This window comes from Ctenopharyngodon idella, chromosome 2 (assembly GCF_019924925.1).
Source record: "Ctenopharyngodon idella isolate HZGC_01 chromosome 2, HZGC01, whole genome shotgun sequence".
Taxonomy (NCBI): domain Eukaryota; kingdom Metazoa; phylum Chordata; class Actinopteri; order Cypriniformes; family Xenocyprididae; genus Ctenopharyngodon; species Ctenopharyngodon idella.
The window spans coordinates 9,994,662-10,014,453 of NC_067221.1; the positions used below are offsets into that span (position 1 = coordinate 9,994,662).

At 35.3% G+C, this 19,792-nt stretch overlaps 1 protein-coding gene across 5 annotated transcripts in view; it reads left to right on the top strand.

The window, feature by feature from the left end:
- Positions 1-19,792, top strand: part of asap1a (ArfGAP with SH3 domain, ankyrin repeat and PH domain 1a) — a 63,718-nt gene that overhangs the window by 36,285 nt on the left and 7,641 nt on the right. For all 5 annotated transcript variants that reach the window (XM_051866568.1, XM_051866553.1, XM_051866546.1 and 2 more), the window contains 16 exons: positions 924-1,009; positions 2,328-2,403; positions 2,771-2,857; positions 4,621-4,721; positions 5,808-5,877; positions 10,510-10,597; positions 10,796-10,844; positions 11,879-12,042; positions 12,231-12,364; positions 13,730-13,821; positions 13,975-14,161; positions 14,453-14,538; positions 14,631-14,746; positions 17,523-17,590; positions 17,788-17,895; positions 19,534-19,759. In XM_051866568.1, the coding sequence (XP_051722528.1) occupies positions 924-1,009; positions 2,328-2,403; positions 2,771-2,857; positions 4,621-4,721; positions 5,808-5,877; positions 10,510-10,597; positions 10,796-10,844; positions 11,879-12,042; positions 12,231-12,364; positions 13,730-13,821; positions 13,975-14,161; positions 14,453-14,538; positions 14,631-14,746; positions 17,523-17,590; positions 17,788-17,895; positions 19,534-19,759 (1,738 nt within the window). The remainder of the gene's footprint in view (positions 1-923; positions 1,010-2,327; positions 2,404-2,770; positions 2,858-4,620; positions 4,722-5,807; positions 5,878-10,509; positions 10,598-10,795; positions 10,845-11,878; positions 12,043-12,230; positions 12,365-13,729; positions 13,822-13,974; positions 14,162-14,452; positions 14,539-14,630; positions 14,747-17,522; positions 17,591-17,787; positions 17,896-19,533; positions 19,760-19,792) is intronic.

Sequence of the window (19,792 nt, forward strand, 5' to 3'; positions counted from 1 at the left end):
TTAAACTTTCTGTCTCTTTCCTCCTCGTTCTTCCGAGAAAAGTAAACTTGACGGTAGTTTTGATTGTTCAGCAACTTTAGGTTGTCTCCTTGTTCTCTTCTGCCATGACGTCTGTTCTAACTTGAGGGGTTGTGAAAGGCCAGGAGATTTTCAGATGTGTTCATATTTTTCACGCAGCAGCAAGTTTTGAAGTGGCTGGTTGAGACATCATGGCATGGCAGTGTCTTAGCTCATGAATATTAATTAGGCTGTTCTGACGTTGCTAGGTAACATTACTGAACCATCCATTCACATAACCTGATTAATATTCACGAGTCAAGCCTTTGCAACAGTGGGCTTTGTATATTCAGGTGCTGAATATGCTTCAGTGTAGACATAGCAGGATATCAGACCAACATGTGATCACATGTTTTACATGATATTTTGCTGTTTTTATAAATATTGTACACATATTTTCCAAGATGCTGGAGATCAGGTCTGTGGTAGAGCATTTGGTCGTCTTTGAGATGCGAGCAAAAATAATTATATCGACGATTTAATATTGAATTTGCATAGTACAAACCATTTACTCATAAAATAAGTTCCAAGGCTCACTTTAATCAAATAAAACTGCTTTTATTGGAATTTGAATTCATAATCAAAACCATATACAAAGAAACTTATAATACAAGCCAATAAGTCTGTATTATTTAGTATATAATAACAATTGATGCAGGCTGAAGTGGTCTCCTCCATATTTCCGTTTAAACCAGATGTGTTAGGGTGGAGCATTTAAACACAATTCTTATAGTTGAGACACTTTAACCACTTCAAAGCAAGTGTGTTTGTGTGTGTGTGTTTAGAAGGGTGCAGCATCTCAGATGTAATTTCCTATAAACACACCAATGTCTCTATGCACTTTATTGTCTGTGGTTTCCCAACAGTACCTGATTAAAGTGAACGAGATTAAGACCAAGAAGGGAGTGGATCTCCTCCAGAATCTCATCAAGTATTATCATGCACAGTGCAAGTGAGTGTCTCAGAATCCTGTTTTATCAATGATGTAAGGTCTGTTATTGTAATTCCTAAGAAATGTCTCATATATTAGTAAAGATATCAGCATTTAGGGTGTAAAATGGATATATATTATCTTAAAAGAGTTTGAAATTGCACAGAATTATTAAATGTACACTTTTTCAGCTGGGAATGCATTCAGTTGATCAAAAGTGACAATAAAGACATGTATAATGTTACAAAAAATTATATTTCAAATAAATGCTGTTATCTTGAACTTTCTATTCATCAAAGAATCCTGAAACAAATGTATCACAGCCAGGTTACACAAAAATATTAAGCAACACAACTGTTTTCAACTGTGATAATATTAAGAACTGTTTCTTGAGCACCAAAATCAATTCCTGAAGGATCATGTGACGCTGAACCCTGGGGTGGAAATTCAGCTTTTCAATTACAGGGATAAATTACATTTTAAAATGTATTCAAATAGAAAAGACTTATTTTAAAATGTAATAATATTTCAAGATATTACTGTTTTTACTGTATTTTTGATCAGATAAATAGAACCGTAGTGAGCCATGAGCCAGAGCTGCACGATTAATCGTTAAAAGATCGCAGTCTCGATTCCTAAATGACAATGATTCCCCTGTGTCTATTAAACCTTTGACAAAAATCTTTAATATTAAATTAAAATTAATCTGCGCTGCCACAAACAGTCTTTTCAACCATACAGTATCATTATTTCTGTGTTACAAATATTCATATCATAGAGGAACTGGGGTAAAAGTTTATAGTTTGGATATAAATACTGATGTCTACAGAAGAATAGAAGTAAATAAAGTAAATAAAGTTTCAAAATAGAGTAAATCCCCCTTTAAAAGTAACATGGAACTTCAAATAACGATTGTATCGATTACATCGATATGTCAACAGGTGGCGACAAGTGACTGTTAAAAAATTTATTTGTCATTGAATCTTTCATTCAAGAGATTTGATCAAAAAACATTGATTCTTCCAGTAATGAAACAAGTGAAGTATTTATGAGTCATTGAATCATTCATTCAAACTGATTTTTGTTTTTAAAAATAATTCATTCAGATTAATTAAACATTTTAAATAGTCTGCAGCAATTAATATTTGTCAGCGTAAATTACATGCTATTTTGTTTAGTTTCTATTTATCCAGAATCGTGCAGCTCTAACGTGAGCGTAAATGACTTATTTTAAAAACAAAAAAAATCTTACTGACCCCAAACTTTTAAACAGTAGTGTACACAGTGTTGAACAAATGCATGACAACCTTTCATTTGTGCTTCTTATATTTTCTCTCAGTTTTTTCCAGGATGGCTTGAAAACCGCTGACAAGTTGAAGCAGTATATCGAGAAATTAGCAGCTGATCTCTATAATGTTAGTAAACCTTTACATTTGTACTTCTTTAGGTCTGTTTTATAGTTTTCTCTTGTGTTGTTAGTTCTGTAACTATGCAGCTCTTCTTGTGAGAACATTATGTTTACATTAAATATGATATCATGAGACATAAGCATTATTAATATGTGAGTCTATGAGAGTGAAATATCATCTCATATTCAGACAGGAAAAAGTAAAGCTAAAAATGTACTGTTCCTTTGAAAAAGTTATAAAGGTTCACTAGCAGTGCCTCCTCAAGAGAGTGTTTACTCTTATAAAGACATCTTGAAATGAGGAAATAGCAGCCTGTTTGTTTCATATTGTTCATTTTGCCCCATATTGTAACACAGTAAATCTGTACTGTCAGATAAAACAGACCCAGGATGAGGAGAAAAAACAGCTTACAGCTCTCAGAGACCTCATCAAGTCGTCCTTACAACTAGACCAGAAAGAGGTAGGTATATCACCAGAGGATGTGTCCTCTGCCTTTAATCCGACCCTTTTGTCTTTGATTGACTGATCACAGATGGTAATCTATCAGAATAGTGCCATCCCTTCCATATACGTCATGCAATTCGTATTCAGCATTAAAGGAGCTGTATGCGATTTCTCAAATTTGTTGTTGAACACTGTTGATATTTGAAATCAACCCAAACAAACCCACCCCTCTCTTCATTGCTCCGCCTCCAAAACTCACACTCCAATACTAACCACCCTACTCCGAGGCGGTCTCAAATCCCAGCCTGATCGCTGCTGGCATGCAAGGTGAATGCACTACCAATGATGCTAAACACCTCATTCTCTAGCGGGCGTCAGTGTGCAGTAGTTTAACTGCAGAACTCTCACTATCTGGCCACTGTTACACACGCAATGCGAGTGGATGTCTGTTTATCACAGCTGACTCGCAACAAAATGCTTCACGAAAAATAAAGCGCAGATGATGAACGAACGACAAGGAAGCACAAAAATGAACGTACAGTACACAAGAGTAAATACAAACAAGAGTTTGTTGTTAATCGCCAACAGAACAGCAGCTCCAGACAATCAAAACCCAGTGTACTCACATGAGAAGGAATCAAAGCAGCCTCTGTGTCTGTTTTCAGGCCTTCCCACTTAGCTCTCTCCAGCGCTGGAAAGCTTTTCTAATATAAACGCGGGTCCTAAAGCGCTTGCCCAGTCATAAACCTTCATTGCAGTGATATTCTTTTGAGCTCTTTTGTATTGTGTCCCATCTCTCGTTCTGCAGTTTTTTTTTTCTTTTCTTATTTTCAAATCTCCCTCTTGCTCGTTCTCTCTCCTCGACCGTCATGCGCCCCCAATGCTGATTGGTTAGACGTTTGTTGTTGGTATCGGCCCGACTAACTTCCAAACAGTGTATTTGAAATAATACTGAGTCCACCTTTAAAGATATGAATGAGTCCAGATGTGAATATGCTTTTCATGTCCCGTTTGACCTGACATTTACCGCCTCTGAGAGACTGTGAAGTAGGTTTTCAGTGTTTGTGTGCGAGCGTACATGTTCTCATGAGAGAGAGGAAACATGGACGTGAGGGTCAGACAGTGACAACACAAGCTCTTTTGTAGAGCCCAGCGTTTGATCTTTTATGTGTTTTGTTTGGAGTTGATGTCCATTTGAACCGGACGTTTCTGGTCTCGGTTGAATAACAATGCCCTGCGTTGTATTATCCTCAGACACTGCTGTGAATATTGTAACACTAGGTTTGCTCTGATTTTTATTCAGCGCACACTGCAATAATAATAATCTGACATCTGCATTTCTGACTCCTTTCCTCCTCTTTCTCTTTCTCTGCCTTCCAACTGAAGTCTAGGAGAGTAAGTTCATAAAAGTAACATTTAATGTTGCCAGACTGCTTTTTCACTATCTGATTTTATTATTTATTCACTGTGTGTGGAAATGTCTAAGAGCACTACTGAAAATGCTTTTTTCTAATTTAATACAATAGAATTACTCATTTTATTATCATATTGTGGTTACATTTGGTGCTAGAATAAAATACTAATTTTACATCAAAATGTTCCTAAAACTTTTTGTTTCTTTTCAGGTTTAATGAAAAATATAAATCCCAGATTTTCAGTGTAGTCTCAGACTTTTGATCACACTCTTTTTCCGCTTTATGATAAAGTTTTATTTGCATGGTTAATTTGCTCAGTACTGTTTATTCAATAGATTTTGACTGTTTTTGTCATGATGTGCAGGATTCTCAGAGCAAGCAGAGCGGTTACAGTATGCACCAGCTGCAGGGCAATAAGGAGTTTGGCTGTGAGAAGAAGGGCTATCTCTTCAAGAAGAGTGATGGGTGAGCTCACACACTGATGTGAAATGTAGTCAGATGAGTAGTGTGACTTAATTGTCTCTTAATTGTGTCTAATGCAATTGGCTACACTGTAATTGATTGATTCAACACAGCATTGCTTTATGATCACTGCTTCCTCCAGCTCTTGTGTCAAGTCACTCAAATACATACAGTATAAACAGCAGTTTATCTAACATATACAATACCAAACGTTTGGACTCAGATCTTTTATTTATTTTTTCAGAAATATATTCAGCAAAGATGCAGTAAATTAAGCAAAAGTGACAGACATTTATAATGTTACTAAATAAATGGCTTTCAACACTGATAATAATGCTAATTCTTGATAACCAAATCAGCATGTTAGAATGATTTCTGAAGGATCATGTGACACTGAAGACTGGAGTAATGATGCTGAAAATTCAGTTTTGCCATCACAGGAATAAATTACACTTTAAAATATATTAAAATAGAAAACAGTAGTTTTAAATTCTAATAATATTTCACAATATTACTGTTTTTGTTTTTTTATTATTATTTTTTGTGTGTGTGTGTGTGTGTGTGTAAATGAGCCTTAGTAAGCTTAAGAGACTTCTTTCAAAAACTTTAAGTCCGACTAACCTCAAATTTTTAGTGATAGTGTATACATTTTTTAAATAATCTTTTACAATTTTAACATAAACTGTAGTGCTGTGTTGAACCATTCAAACCTGTTATACAAATTTATTGTATGAAAAATATATCAAATAATATATTTTCTGTAGTTTATGGGAAATATAAGTTTATCAATAACTATAAACCAACACTTGGTTCAAAACAAACATCATTTTCAACCCTTTTTTTTATTTTTATGAATTTTGTTCAATTTTTAAAACAAAAAAATGACACATTGTGAACAGGGCTGCACTAATTGCAAACCTTATTTAGTACCTTTTTTAATGGAAGGTGCCATTAACTACCTTCTGACTTTGAAAGAATGTGACAAAACTGAATTTTTATTCTTCTTAAATGAAATAATTCAAACTTTTTATTCTTTTGTTCCAATTATCAAGACATTCTGAGGGCAGGTGTAATGATTTTCTCTCACAGGATCCGTAAGGTGTGGCAGAGAAGGAAGTGCTCAGTGAAAAATGGCATCCTCACCATCTCCCATGCCACAGTAAGTACTTCACTAACCAGAGTGATACTGCGAGATATACTCATTTTGTTGAATAGCTTACAGAATATGCTGATATTTGCTTTAAAAGGATGTTTAGTCTCATTTTATTACTACTTACCTATCAAATGTAATATTTTTAAGTTTGATTTTTTTTTAAGTATAGCTGTAGCTTTCAAACTGTTGTGTATAAACAGTGAAGCAACACAGCTGCCGCAAATTTAAAAATCTTAAAGGGTTAGTTCACCCAAAAATCTAGAGGCCCCAAGGTCTAGAAAGGTAGTAAAGACATTGTTAAAATAGTCCATGTGACTACAGTGGTTCAACCTTAATTTTATGAAGCGACGAGAATACTTTTTGTGCTCAAAAATAACGGCTTTATTCAACAATATCTTCTCTTCTGTGTCATTCTCATGCGTTGTTTACGTTCAGCGCTTCCAGATTCTACGTCAGAGCGGCAACTCATCATTTTTGGGTGAACTAACCCTTTAAGGCTTTTTTTTCCCCTCACTTTAGCACTCAGTCAAAACTATCTCTCACCGTGTAAAGGTGAACATGGGGGATAGTGCTGCCCAGTTACCATAGAAACATGCACCCGGTGCGATCTGACTCATACACTAATGATATTAGCATGAACGAGACCCAGCATGCTCCGGGCCCCAGGTGGTCGATGAGTTTTTCTGGTGTAATCTGCTGTAAGGATGCTGTGTGACACTGTGTGGAGCGAATGCATTTTGCTCTCTGTGGCAATGTGCTCATATTCCTGTCTGATAGTGTTTTAATGTGGTGCATTTTCTGCCATCACGTCTGTGTTTCATCAGTGCTGGTATTTTTGTATTTATTCACCTTGGGTTTAACAAAATGAACGTTTATTTTTTATTTATTTATTATTCAGAACCAGAACAATGTTCATCATAGTTGTTACTTCCCAGCAAACACATAATGTTCCCCTAACTTTAGTTTTGGTTAGTAATGATTATTTTTAGTTTATTATTTTGCAACCAGAAAAAAACGTTCCCAGAACGTTGCAGGTCATTTTTAAAATAACCTAAAAAGTTTTACTGGCTGACTGACTCGTTCGTTTATCCTCTATTTTGAATGATTACTTAAAATTAATATAGTTAAAGTTAATATAGTTATGAGAGTAAATATGATTTTGGAGGGATTTGACATGCCTAAAGTCCAAGGTATAGTTCACTTTTTACGAGTACGCGAGGGTCAGCGTACAGTGCGTGTGACGTGAATTTACTTGTACGCACATGTGCATTAATTTTTTTTGCAGTAATTATCCACAAGCTGGCAACCGTGCCCTGGGGGCGTCGATTCACAAGGTAGTCAAAGAAAAACTGCATAACAGATCTAAACACATGCAAGGTACAGCAACAATGAAGGCCTACATAGACCAGAGATTGTGTGAAGAGGTTAGAAAATACCGTCATTTGTACAACTCTAGCATGAAAGAAAGATGGGTTTACATGGGTTGTAACTTGTGGCGAGAGATTGCTCAAAGCTGTGCATGTGTCGAACTGTGTAAAAAATATATCCAGGGCTTAACCGAAGAGAACATGATGTTTATCGAGAAATTTTTGTTTATGAACCAAAAGAAGAATGTCTCTCTGTACAAACTGTACACTTCAGTGGTAAGAAATGAATGTAGCCTACTTGTATCCTACTTTAAGTCAAATAATTGTTTATTTAATTTTTTATTCATCTTACATATCAAGGTTGATGTGTTCAGATCATTTTTATTAATTAAACAATAGATAAAAACAAGATATTGTTTTTATAATACTGATTATAGGTGTCCATACAGATCCACTTTCCATGTCGCTTATACTATACTGGGTCACGGGTGTGCTGGATGATTACTGATGTACAGCAGGGTAATGATATTGGAGTAAAGAGGTTAGGGGAACGTTATAGTAACGTTATGGGAACGTTAAAATAACGTTAGAATAACATTATACAAACCAAAATCTAACAATCTATTTCCGTTAAGAAAACTTTCCTGGCTAACCAAAAACAAACCTTAAGAAAATAACCTTCTGGGAACCAAAAGCTAACGTTCTGGGAACGTTATATTAACATTATGAGAACGATAGATTAATGTTAAAATAATGTTATACAAACCAAAAACGAACTTTCTGTAAACGTTATATTAACGTCATGAGAACATTAGAATAACGTTACACAAACCAAAAACTAACGTTCTGAAAACGTTATAATAACGTCATGAGAACGTTAGAATAACGTTATACAAACCAAAAACTAACGTTCTGGGAACGTTATATTAACGTTACGAGTATGATAGATTAACGTTAGAATAACATTATACAAACCAAAAAACTAATGTTCAGGAAACATCATAATAACGTCATGAGAACGTTAGTATAACGTTATACAAACCAAAAAATAACGTTCTGGGAACGTAATATTAACGTTATGAGAATGATAGATTAACGTTAGAATAACATTATACAAACCAAAAACTAATGTTCAGGAAACATTATAATAACGTCATGAGAACGTTAGTATAACGTTATACAAACCAAAAAATAACGTTCTGGGAACGTAATATTAACGTTATGAGAATGATAGATTAATGTTAGAATAATGTTATACAAACCAAAAACTAACATTCTGGGAACGTTATGAGAACGATAGATTAACGTTAGAATAACGTTATACAAACCAAAAACTAACGTTCTGGGAACGTTATATTAACGTTATGAGAATGATAGATTAACGTTAGAATAACGTTATACAAACCAAAAACTAACGTTCTGGAAACGTTACAATAACGTCATGAGAACATTAGAATAACGTTATACAAACCAAAAACTAACGTTCTGAAAACGTTATAATAACGTCATGAGAACGTTAGAATAACGTTATACAAACCAAAAACTAACGTTCTGGGAACGTTATATTAACGTTACGAGTATGATAGATTAACGTTAGAATAACATTATACAAACCAAAAAACTAATGTTCAGGAAACATCATAATAACGTCATGAGAACGTTAGTATAACGTTATACAAACCAAAAAATAACGTTCTGGGAACGTAATATTAACGTTATGAGAATGATAGATTAATGTTAGAATAACGTTATACAAACCAAAAACTAACGTTCTGGGAACGTTATGAGAACGATAGATTAACGTTAGAATAACGTTATACAAACCAAAAACTAACGTTCTGGAATTATTATAATAATGTCATGAGAACGTTAAAATAACATTATACAAACCAAAAACTAACGTTCTGGGAACGTTATATTAAGGTTATGAGAATGATAGATTAATGTTAGAATAACGTTATACAAACCAAAAACTAACGTTCTGGAAACGTTATGTTAACGTTACGAGTACGATAGATTAACGTTAGAATAACATTATACAAACCAAAAACTAACGTTCAGGAAACATTATAATAACGTCATGAGAATGTTAGTATAACGTTATACAAACCAAAAAATAACGTTCTGGGAACGTTAAGAAAACTTTCCTGGCTAACCAAAAACAAAAAATAAAAAAGAACATTCTGGGAACCAAAAACGTTATGAGAATGTTCTGCAACCAAAAAATTTATAGCTGGGTTTAAGGTAACACTTTATTTCGATGATCCACTTTAGACGTTACTATACGTAACTTTGCAACTACGTCAACATATTCTACTATCCTGAATCCTAAACACCAAACCCTAACCTAACAGTCTACTACAGTTTAGTAATACTCTAATGAGAGTTAGTTGACATGTAGTTGCAAGGTAATTATAGTTAGTAGGATGTCTGAAGTGGACCATTGAAATAAAGTGTAACCTACATGAATATTACACAGGAATGTTTACTGAAAATATTGAACATTAATATTGTGGTACATTGGTGTATAAACATTTGTCTTAAGCCTGAACCCAGTGATCCTGTGTTGGATACTTCATTTGCAATTACATTTTATTTCTTATAAACACTGAACAATATTTTCACATGTATCTGAAGTATGATTTCTACAGTACTGCCCAGATGTCTTGCAAAAACTGTTGGCAGTCATGTGTTTCATCAAGGCTGTTATTCTTACCAATATGGAGCTGTAGCCATCTGTTTTATCACATTACTTCCACAAAAGCTTTTGTCCCAAGAGCCTTTTTGTACATTTTCTGTTTTTTATTTTCTCAGCAAAACGTTCTCAATGGGATTTTAGTTAGACAGTAACATATACAAAAACACATTGTGAATATGAATATTTCTTAAAGATATGTATTATGACTTGTCACATATTACGTTTTATATATATATATATATATATATATATATATATTTTTTTTTTTTTTTTTTTTCCCCTGCCCTACCAATTTTCACTATTTGTTTTTCCATAAATGTTTTAAATAAATAAAATATAAATAAACAATATTTAAACTAAAATAGCTAAAATAATATAATATAATAATAAAATAATATATCATTAACTTAGTGAAAGCTACAGTTTCATATACAACTGGAAGTCAATGTCATATGATGATTTTCCAAGTCACTGATTTTCACAAGGTCTCATCTATGATAGCCAGGTAATTGCCTTTACCTTGGTGACATATTTTGACATATTCCAAAACTCACTGTAATTATCTCTGTCCAGTCCAACAGGCAGCCGGTGAGACTGAATCTGCTGACCTGTCAGGTTAAACCCAGCGGAGAGGATAAGAAGTGCTTTGACCTCATCTCCCGTGAGTGGCTACACAGTACCTATGTCCCCTGACAAACTTCAGAGTACTTTCATCCGTGCCAAGTGCTAGCAAGGCCTCTAGAAGTCTAACTCCATTACACAGGCAGAGAGCACTAAGTGCAGTGTTCAGAGACTGAAGAGCAGTTAACATAATGCAGTTCTTTCCCCTAATAATCTCTCTCCCTCTTTCCCTCTGCAGATAATCGAACATATCATTTCCAGGCAGAGGATGAACAGGAGTTTGTGATGTAAGTGTGAATGTGTTAGTTCGAGAGTTGATACCATCTGTTATTTCTCAGTGCTCATGAGTGAGAAGATGTGTGTGTTTCAGTGTTAATGAGAGGAATGTGTGGTTGTGCTGGGCTACATGTAACGCAAAATATAAGACAGAAAATATACACTACCATTCCAGGATTCATTAAATTGATCAAAAGTGACAGTAAAGATATTTATAATAAATAAATAAATTAATATTACTATTCATTAAAGAATCCTAAAAAATGCATCACAGTTTTCACAAAAAACGTTCAGCCGCACAACTGTTTTTAATATCGATAAGAAATGTTTCTTGAGCAGCAAATCAGCATATTAGAATGATTTCTGAAGGATCATGTGACACTGAAGACTGGAGTAATGATGCTGAAAATTCAGCTTTGCATCACAGGAATAAAATACATTTTAAAATATATTAAAATAGAAATCAGTTATATTAAATTGTAATAATAAATAAATGTAGTCTTGGTGAGCATAAGAGACTTCCAAAAACATAAAAAAATAATTTTATTAAAATGAAAATTTCCACAGTTTTTGCACTACATGAATAAGGTAAAATAATGTTTTTAATAATTTTCATAATTTATGTATTTATATATTTTTTACTAAACATTTTTAACTTTTCAACATTTTCGAATGAAGCTGATTTTTTTTTTTTAATAGTTTGAGCTGATTCTCAGAAATAATTACTCTAATGCTGTTTTTGCTGTTGAAGTTTAAATTATGGTCTTTAGTATGCTTAACGGCTAAATAAAAAGCTCATGCATGTTATTATATTGTGTATATATAATTATATTATATTATATTAATTTTGCTGTGGATTAGTAAGCTTGTGTTTATCTGTTGATATTTAAATATCTGTATAACACACATCTTGATACATAAACAGGTATTTGTGTGCAAACCTGTATATGTGTAGTTTTTCACATAACTTATCACATGTACGTGCCCATCTGTGGTGGTGTGTAAGCGATTAATGCATATATATATGTTCATGTGTGATGAGCAGATGGATTTCAGTGCTGACTAACAGTAAGGAGGAGGCTCTGAACATGGCGTTCCGTGGGGAGCAGAGTGCTGGAGATGACAGTTTGGAAGACTTGACCAAAGCCATCATCGAGGATGTGCTGCGCATACCTGGAAACGAAGTGTGCTGTGACTGTGGAGCACCAGGTTAGCCAAGCTTGTGTGTGAAAGTTTTATAGCAGTGGCATCTGACACAGTCCCCACTTTATAAGAGATATCAAAACAGAGTTTCATAGATTCATGCGCCACCTTGTGGCTGAGAGGTGAATGGCAGGACACACAGCCCTCAAGACTACAATAAAAAACCCAATTTTCTCCCATTTCATCTGCTCTAGAGCCTAAATGGTTATCCACTAACCTCGGCATCCTGACATGCATCGAGTGTTCTGGGATCCACAGGGAAATGGGCGTCCATATTTCACGCATCCAGTCCATGGAACTAGACAAACTCGGCACCTCTGAACTCTTGGTAATGTGAATGTAAATCTTGTAATTTTCAACACTGTTTAAAAAGTTTGAGGGTCAGAATTTTTATTTATTTATTTAAATTCTTTTATTAAAGTGTTAGTTGACCCAAAATGAAAATTCTGTCATTAATTACTCACCCTCATCTTGTTCCACACCCGTAAGACTTTCTTTCATCTTCGAAACACAAATTAAGATATTTTTGATGAAATCTGAGAGCTTTCTGTCCCTCCATAAGACAGCTACACAACTGAAACTTTGACACTTCAAAAAGTTCATAGATCGTAAAACTAATCCATATATATTGAGCGATTAAGTTCAAATTTTCTGAAGAGACAAGATCGCTTTATATGATGAACAGATTGAATTTATGCTTTTATTCACATATAAACATTAATCAACTCACACATCAGTTGTGGTAAACAGAAGCTCAAGCATGTTCGCATGATGTGCGAGAACCAATGAGGTTCATTCTCGTGTGTTACGCAGCACTTTTGAGCTTCCGCAGGAGGTTTGCTCTTGTGTGTGTCCAGCAGGTTTGGTTGAGCTGCTGTTTATATTCGCTGATCAATGTTTACATGTGAATAAAAGCCCTAATTCAAACTGTTCACCATATAAAGCGATTGTGTCTCTTCGGAAAGTCGCTCAATTCATATGGATTAGTTTTACAATCTCTTTATGAACTTTTTGAAGCGTCAAAGTGGTAGTCGTGTAGACTGTCCATGGAGGGACAGAAATCTCTCAGATTTCATCAAAAAGATCTTCATTTGTGTTTTGAAGATGAACGAAAGTCTTACAGGTTTAAAACGACATGAGGGTGAGTAAATGATGACAGAATCTTAATTTTTGGGTGAACTAACCCTTTAAATTTATTAGAAATGACCATAACAACTGTAAAATGTTACAAAACATTTCTATTTCAAATTCTTCCAAGAATTATGTAAAAGATTATCACAGAACCACAGAAAAGTAAGCAACACAACTCTTTTCAACATTGATAATAAGAAATGTTTCTTGAGCAGCAAATCAGCATATCAGAATGATTTCTGAAGGATCATGTGACACTGAATACTGGAGTAATGATGCTGAAAGCTTTGTTTTCACAGGAATAAATTGTATATTAAATAGAAAAGTTATTTAAAATAGTAATAATATTTCACAATATTACTGTTTTTACTGTATTTTTGATCAGATAAATGCAGCCTTGTTAAGCATTAATTCTTTTTTTAATTACCGACCCCAAACTTTTGAAAGGGAGTTTGCGTATATATTAATTAAAAAGTATTGTCTTGATCGCTGAATGTATTATCAAATATATAGGTATTAATAATGCTAAAGTTACTCACAGCCGATTGCTATCTCTCCACAGCTGGCGAAGAATGTGGGTAACAGTAGTTTTAATGAAATATTAGAAGGGAATCTGCCGAGCCCTTCACCAAAACCAACACCATCAAGTGACATGTGAGTACTGGCCTACCTAGCATACATTAACAAATGTAGACAGTACTACAGACTTTAGCTATTGGAATGACTCTTTGTTTGGTAGTTAATGCACTAATTCATATGTAAAGCAGTGTGTGCTTTGAAATAAAGTTTTGAAATAAATTCCTTTAGGACCGAGAGGAAGGAGTACATAAATGCAAAGTATGTGGAGCACAGGTTTGCTCGGCATACAGCCACTACAGCCACAGCCAGACAGGGCGACTTGTACGAGGCCGTGAGAACTCGAGACCTGATGGCTCTGATTCAGCTCTATGCAGATGGAGTGGAGCTAATGGATCCATTTCCAGAAGCAGGACGGGTATTGATCTGATTGACTAATAGTTGGACTAACTGATTTATATGCTGCTTATTTAGAGAAATATAGTCATTTATTCCCCAGAGTGTATATGAACTGACCTCAGGACAGATGACAAGTGTGGTTGCCCAAGGGTTTGTCAGTACTCAATATTTTTTTAAGACACTTCCTGTAGTTTTAGAGGATCTGAAACCTGCTTTTGGTCAATCGCAAGAATATGCTATATATGTTAAATTAATGCAAATATTTCTCAGTAATGTTGTCCTGATTTTGGTACTGAATTACTGTTGACAGGACCCGGGAGAGACAGCGCTGCACTTTGCTGTGCGGATGTCAGACCAGACCTCACTGCACCTGGTGGACTTTCTTGTCCAAAACAGGTAACGGACAGAACATTCGGTGGTGTGCATTAGTCCACTGACACACATTTAAGAATTAAGCTGCAAGATGGTAAATGTGTCTGTGTGTGTAGTGGAACTCTAGACAGACAGACGGAGAGTGGAAACGCTGCTCTCCATTACTGCTGCACATATGAGAAGCCAGAGTGTCTCAAACTGCTGCTCAGGGGAAAACCATCTATTGACCTGGGTAAGTGGGTTATCTTTACCATCTCCCTAATGGTGTTTCAGCAGAGACAACATCTGGAGTTATTTTAATAGTTTGGAGTTTAAATCTCAATGCATGGCCATGTGAATTTATTAACATACAGTCAAACCAACATTTATTCAGTGACCTTGAACATTTCATTCATTAATTCAGTTTATTCACTATAGTTTAAAAAATGGTAATAAAATAGGACAAGATCTCAGAGTTAAACTGTCAGAAAAAATTAATCTTAATTATGTCAGATAACACTTAAGCAAAACATGGTCAGGTCAAAGTGTCTGAATAATTTTTGGTTCCAAATTTTTATCAGTTTTACTGGTAGTCCACCACTGTATGAAGAATTTTTGGGTATAATATGTCACAGTTTACTTTATTTTGCTATCCTTACTTACATAAATCAACTATAGTGTCCTGCACCCACTAGTAAAAATATACCAAAAATATAAAAAATGTCTGAATAATTTTTTGTTTGACTGTATACTTCCTTTATGTATATTCTACGTTAATTTGTTGATTAAAGGATTAGTTCACTTCAGAATTAAAATGTCCTGATAATTTACTCACCCCCATGTCATCCAAGATGTTCATGTCTTTCTTTCTTCAGTCAAAAAGAAATTAAGGTTTTTGAGGAAAACATTCCAGGATTTTTCTCCATATAGTGGACTTCAGTGGGGTACAATGGGTTGAAGGTCCAAATTGCAGTTTCAATGCAGCTTCAAAGGGCTCTACATGATCCCAGCCGAGGAATAAGGGTCTTATCTAGCGAAACGATTGGCTATTTTTAAAAAATAAAAATTTATATTCTTTTTAACCACAAATGCTTGTCTTGCACTGCTCTGCGATGCGCCACGCATTACGTAATCACGTTGGAAAGGTCACGCGTGACAAGGGCGGAAGTATCGCGGTAGGGCGAAAAACTCCATCTCATTTTCTCCTCCAACTTCAAAATCGTCCAGCATCGTTGTTTTACCTTTTTTTGTGAAGGGCGTTTGACTTAGTCTTTGCACGTTCACTTTGTAGACACTTGGATCGGTACTTCCGCCGTGACCTTTCCAACATTATTACGTAATGTGTGGCGCATTGCAGAGCTAGTGCAAAACGAGCATTTGTGATAAAAGTATAATTTTTTTTAATCTTTTTTAGAAAATTACAGATTGTTTCGCTAGATAAGACCCGTATTCCTCGTCTGGGATCATGTAGAGCACTTTGAGGCTGCATTGAAACTGAAATTTGGAACTTCAACCCGTTGAACCCTGTTGAAGTCCACTATATGGAGAAAAATCCTGGAATGTTTTCCTCAAAAACCTTAATTTGTTTTTGACTAAAGAAAGAAAGACATAAACATCTTGAATGACATGGGGGTGAGTAGATTATCAGGAAATATTAATTCTGAAGTGAACTAATCCATTAAGGTTGCAATGAGCAAATTTTCAAAAATGAGTTATTGTTATTTTCATGTTCTCTATTTAAAAACCTTCAAAATGATCTATGGTTTGTTGGAATCTGACCAAAAAAAATAAATAAATGACTGAGCTGCACTTGTTTGAAGTCGATAGAGTCAATTTTGAGAAAAATTTAGTTTTCTGAAGGTTCCAAAACAAAATCACCATGTGACCATACCTTAAAATCCCTGGTAATACCACCAAATTTGGCACACATAAAGTCAAACCCCTTTTTATATCTATGGGAAAAATATATGTTCAACTTTTTTCCCATGATACCAGAATGCACCATGCATTATTGCGAGTCAGCAACAATCTGGTTTTGTTTACATCAGCATGAGTTTGAAAATCACATTTTATTGGTTCAGACTCATTCCATCAATAATTCACAATAAATATTCACAAAGTAGTAATGCTGCGCTTTACAACGCTAACTTGTGCTGAGAGGAAGCACAAATCGTTGAGAAGCGAGCAGAGAAAAACAGCAATTTTTCATGGATTTTTAAATTAAAGGAAAGATTTAGGAAGGTACACCTCTCAGAAAACGTGCAAATAAAGATAATTTATTAATTAGTATTTGGAGAATTGGGATCACTAGATGAGGGCTTAATGAACTCATTTTTGTGAAAACCTCAAATTCGACCAAAATTGACATTTTTCACTTGTTTTGCCTGTAGCTTGTAATTAGCATTTCAACTCATTTTGCCGGCACGGGTCACATATGTACACACACACACACACACACACACACACACTTGTGCTCACCAATTTATAAGAGCTGCTTTGTTTTATTTATTTTTTATGTAATTTATTCCTGTGAAGGCAAAGCTGAATTAAATGCATCCTTGCTGAATAAAAGTATTAACTTCTTTCAAAAAATCTCACTGACCCCAAACCTATATATAATCGCTCTGACATTTCATTTAAAGTCATAAAATGGTTTGCCAGAGATTATTGGATCTTCTGCAGAGGTTTAAAATCCTCCGCTGTAAAAACAGGCCTCTGGGACCCGCATGCCAGTCTGAATGCTTAGAGGCTCATCTTCCAACATATTTCATTCCTCAAATTCTTTTCATTTGCACTGAATAATACACAGGTGTCACCACACCTAACCTGGAGGCTTTGATTTTTGCATCTTGCTCAGTATATATTTACTGTATACCGTATACAGTATACTTAATATATTTAATATATTTAATTATTCCCAACCTTAATATAAAACTACTTTTTATTCTTTGTTATTCTGAATTTAAGTAGTACCAAGTACCATTGTAGTACCAAGGCTGTTCCTATGTGCTTTATGTGTTTTATTTCAGTTAATCAAAATGGGGAGACAGCTTTGGACATTGCCAGACGACTGAAAAATACACCGTGTGAAGAGCTAGTGAGTGTGATGCTTTATATTCAATGCTTCTTTTTATTGTGTTGCTGATACTGTGGTAATTATGGAAGAATTTTGCCATACAACCACCTGCAATTTCACTTTACAGTCATATAATTGCTCAAAACATGGCCTTTTCTGGCATTAATATCAGAGAGGAGAAGTGTATTATGTTGATGGGTTTGTGATTGGTTGTGCAGCTGATGGAGGCAGCAGCCGGGAGGTTTAATCCTCACGTGCATGTGGAGTATGAGTGGAATCTGCGGCTGGAGGAGATTGACGAGAGTGATGATGACCTAGATGACAAGGTTTGGGCACCCACCTTTTGCTTTGTCCCATATCTCCCAATACTAGAGCTCTACTTTGCTTTGTCAGTTAAAAGCAAAGTATAATAAGCATAAGGTATTATGAGAAATTTTGTAGGCAACTGATTGCTAGTTGCTGGAAACTTCACACCTGGTCAGAACATGGTGCAACATTTAAAGGGGTCCTTGATTATGATTTCACTTTTTAAACTTTAGTTAGTGTGTAATGTTGCTGTTAGAGCATAAACAACATCTGCAAAGTTATGATGCTCATAGTTCAGTGCAAAGGGAGATATTTTCTTTTACATAATTCGCTTTTTAAGGACTACAACAAACAGCTGGTAGGGACTACAACAAGTTTCTTCCCGGGTTGGTGACATTACAAACCCCAAAATTTACATAAACCCGGCCCCCGAGAACACACAACAAAGTGGGGTGAGGCCATTTTGGGCTGCTTTAGAGAAGAGGACGAGTTGTTGTAGTAGAGTGTTGTTGCCATGCTGTCATTTTACACCGGACTGCTTCACAAACGAGGGTCAATTCAACGCTGGATTTGTACAAAAGATTAACATGACGGCACATGCTAGTCGATGAGTTGAATCAACTCCACAGCAACTACATAAATTTATCCACTAACCGTTCAGAAATGTCCAGATGCATTCTAAAAGTTGTAACTTCTTCCTGAGTCTCTCCATCAGTGTCTGACTCTGGTTTGAACAATGTAAGGCTGAACACCGTTAATGACAATCCTCATTTTGGCTGCGTGAGATTCTCCAGCTTTGTTGTTGTTGAGAAACCGAAGCGTGAGCTGTTAAAGCTGCGCCCTCTTCTGGAAAGGGGGCCGGGAGCAGCAGCTCATTTGCATTTAAAGGGACACACACAAAAATGGCGTGTTTTTGCTCATACCCAAATAGGGGCAAATTTGACAAGCTATACTGTATTTTGAGTTGAAACTTCACAGACACATTCTGGGGACACCAGAGACTTACATTACATCTTGTAAAAGGGGCATAATAGGTCCCCTTTAGGAAAACCTTCAAAATTGTATTATGTTTTATTCACAAAGGTTATATCTTTTATAATTGTTTCAAACTAAGCTAATGTACACTTTTCCTTAAAAAAACAACAACAACAACAACATGTTATTAAAAAAAATCAAGACAAAAAATAGCCAATTTTACCCAGAGTTTACATAGAAAACAAAAAGTATATTACCACCATTAGGGTAATGCACATATAAAAATTGTGACAACTGATGTCTATATAATGGTTGTCACATTAGCCTTTTAACAATAGTGTGGAAAATGCTCTCTGTCCACTGTGTGAAAAAAAGCTCTCTGGCCACACAGAAACAGAAAAGAGAATTTGATAAGCAACCAAGTTCCTTATAGTGCTTCAAATTTATCACAAAATCAAAAATAGCATTTTATACCATCATAAAAGTGGATTCTCATCGGCAGAGATCCATGACTCGAGAAATGAGAACTGAAATCAAAACATTACCACACTTGGATGTGCCTGAAAGCACACACCACCACCTCAACGCCACATATACACAGCCTCAGTTGTAATTGCGAGGTTTTGGAAAGGCTGTTTACTAGTCTCAAAATCATATGATGTGTAATATTTTTCCATCTCCAGCCCAGTCCAGTGAAGAAGGAGCGTTCTCCCCGACCTCAGAGCTTCTGTCATTCCTCGAGCGTGTCCCCTCAGGAGAAGCTGTCTCTGCCGGGGTATTTAGGGCACAGGGACAAACAGAGACTGTCCTACGGAGCCTTTGCCAACCCCGTCTACAGCACCTCCACTGATACACCTGCATCTCCGGTATCAGAGGGACCCACAATAGCCAGCAAGACCACTACAAAAGGTATAAATGCCTTTATGCATGAAAAACAGATAA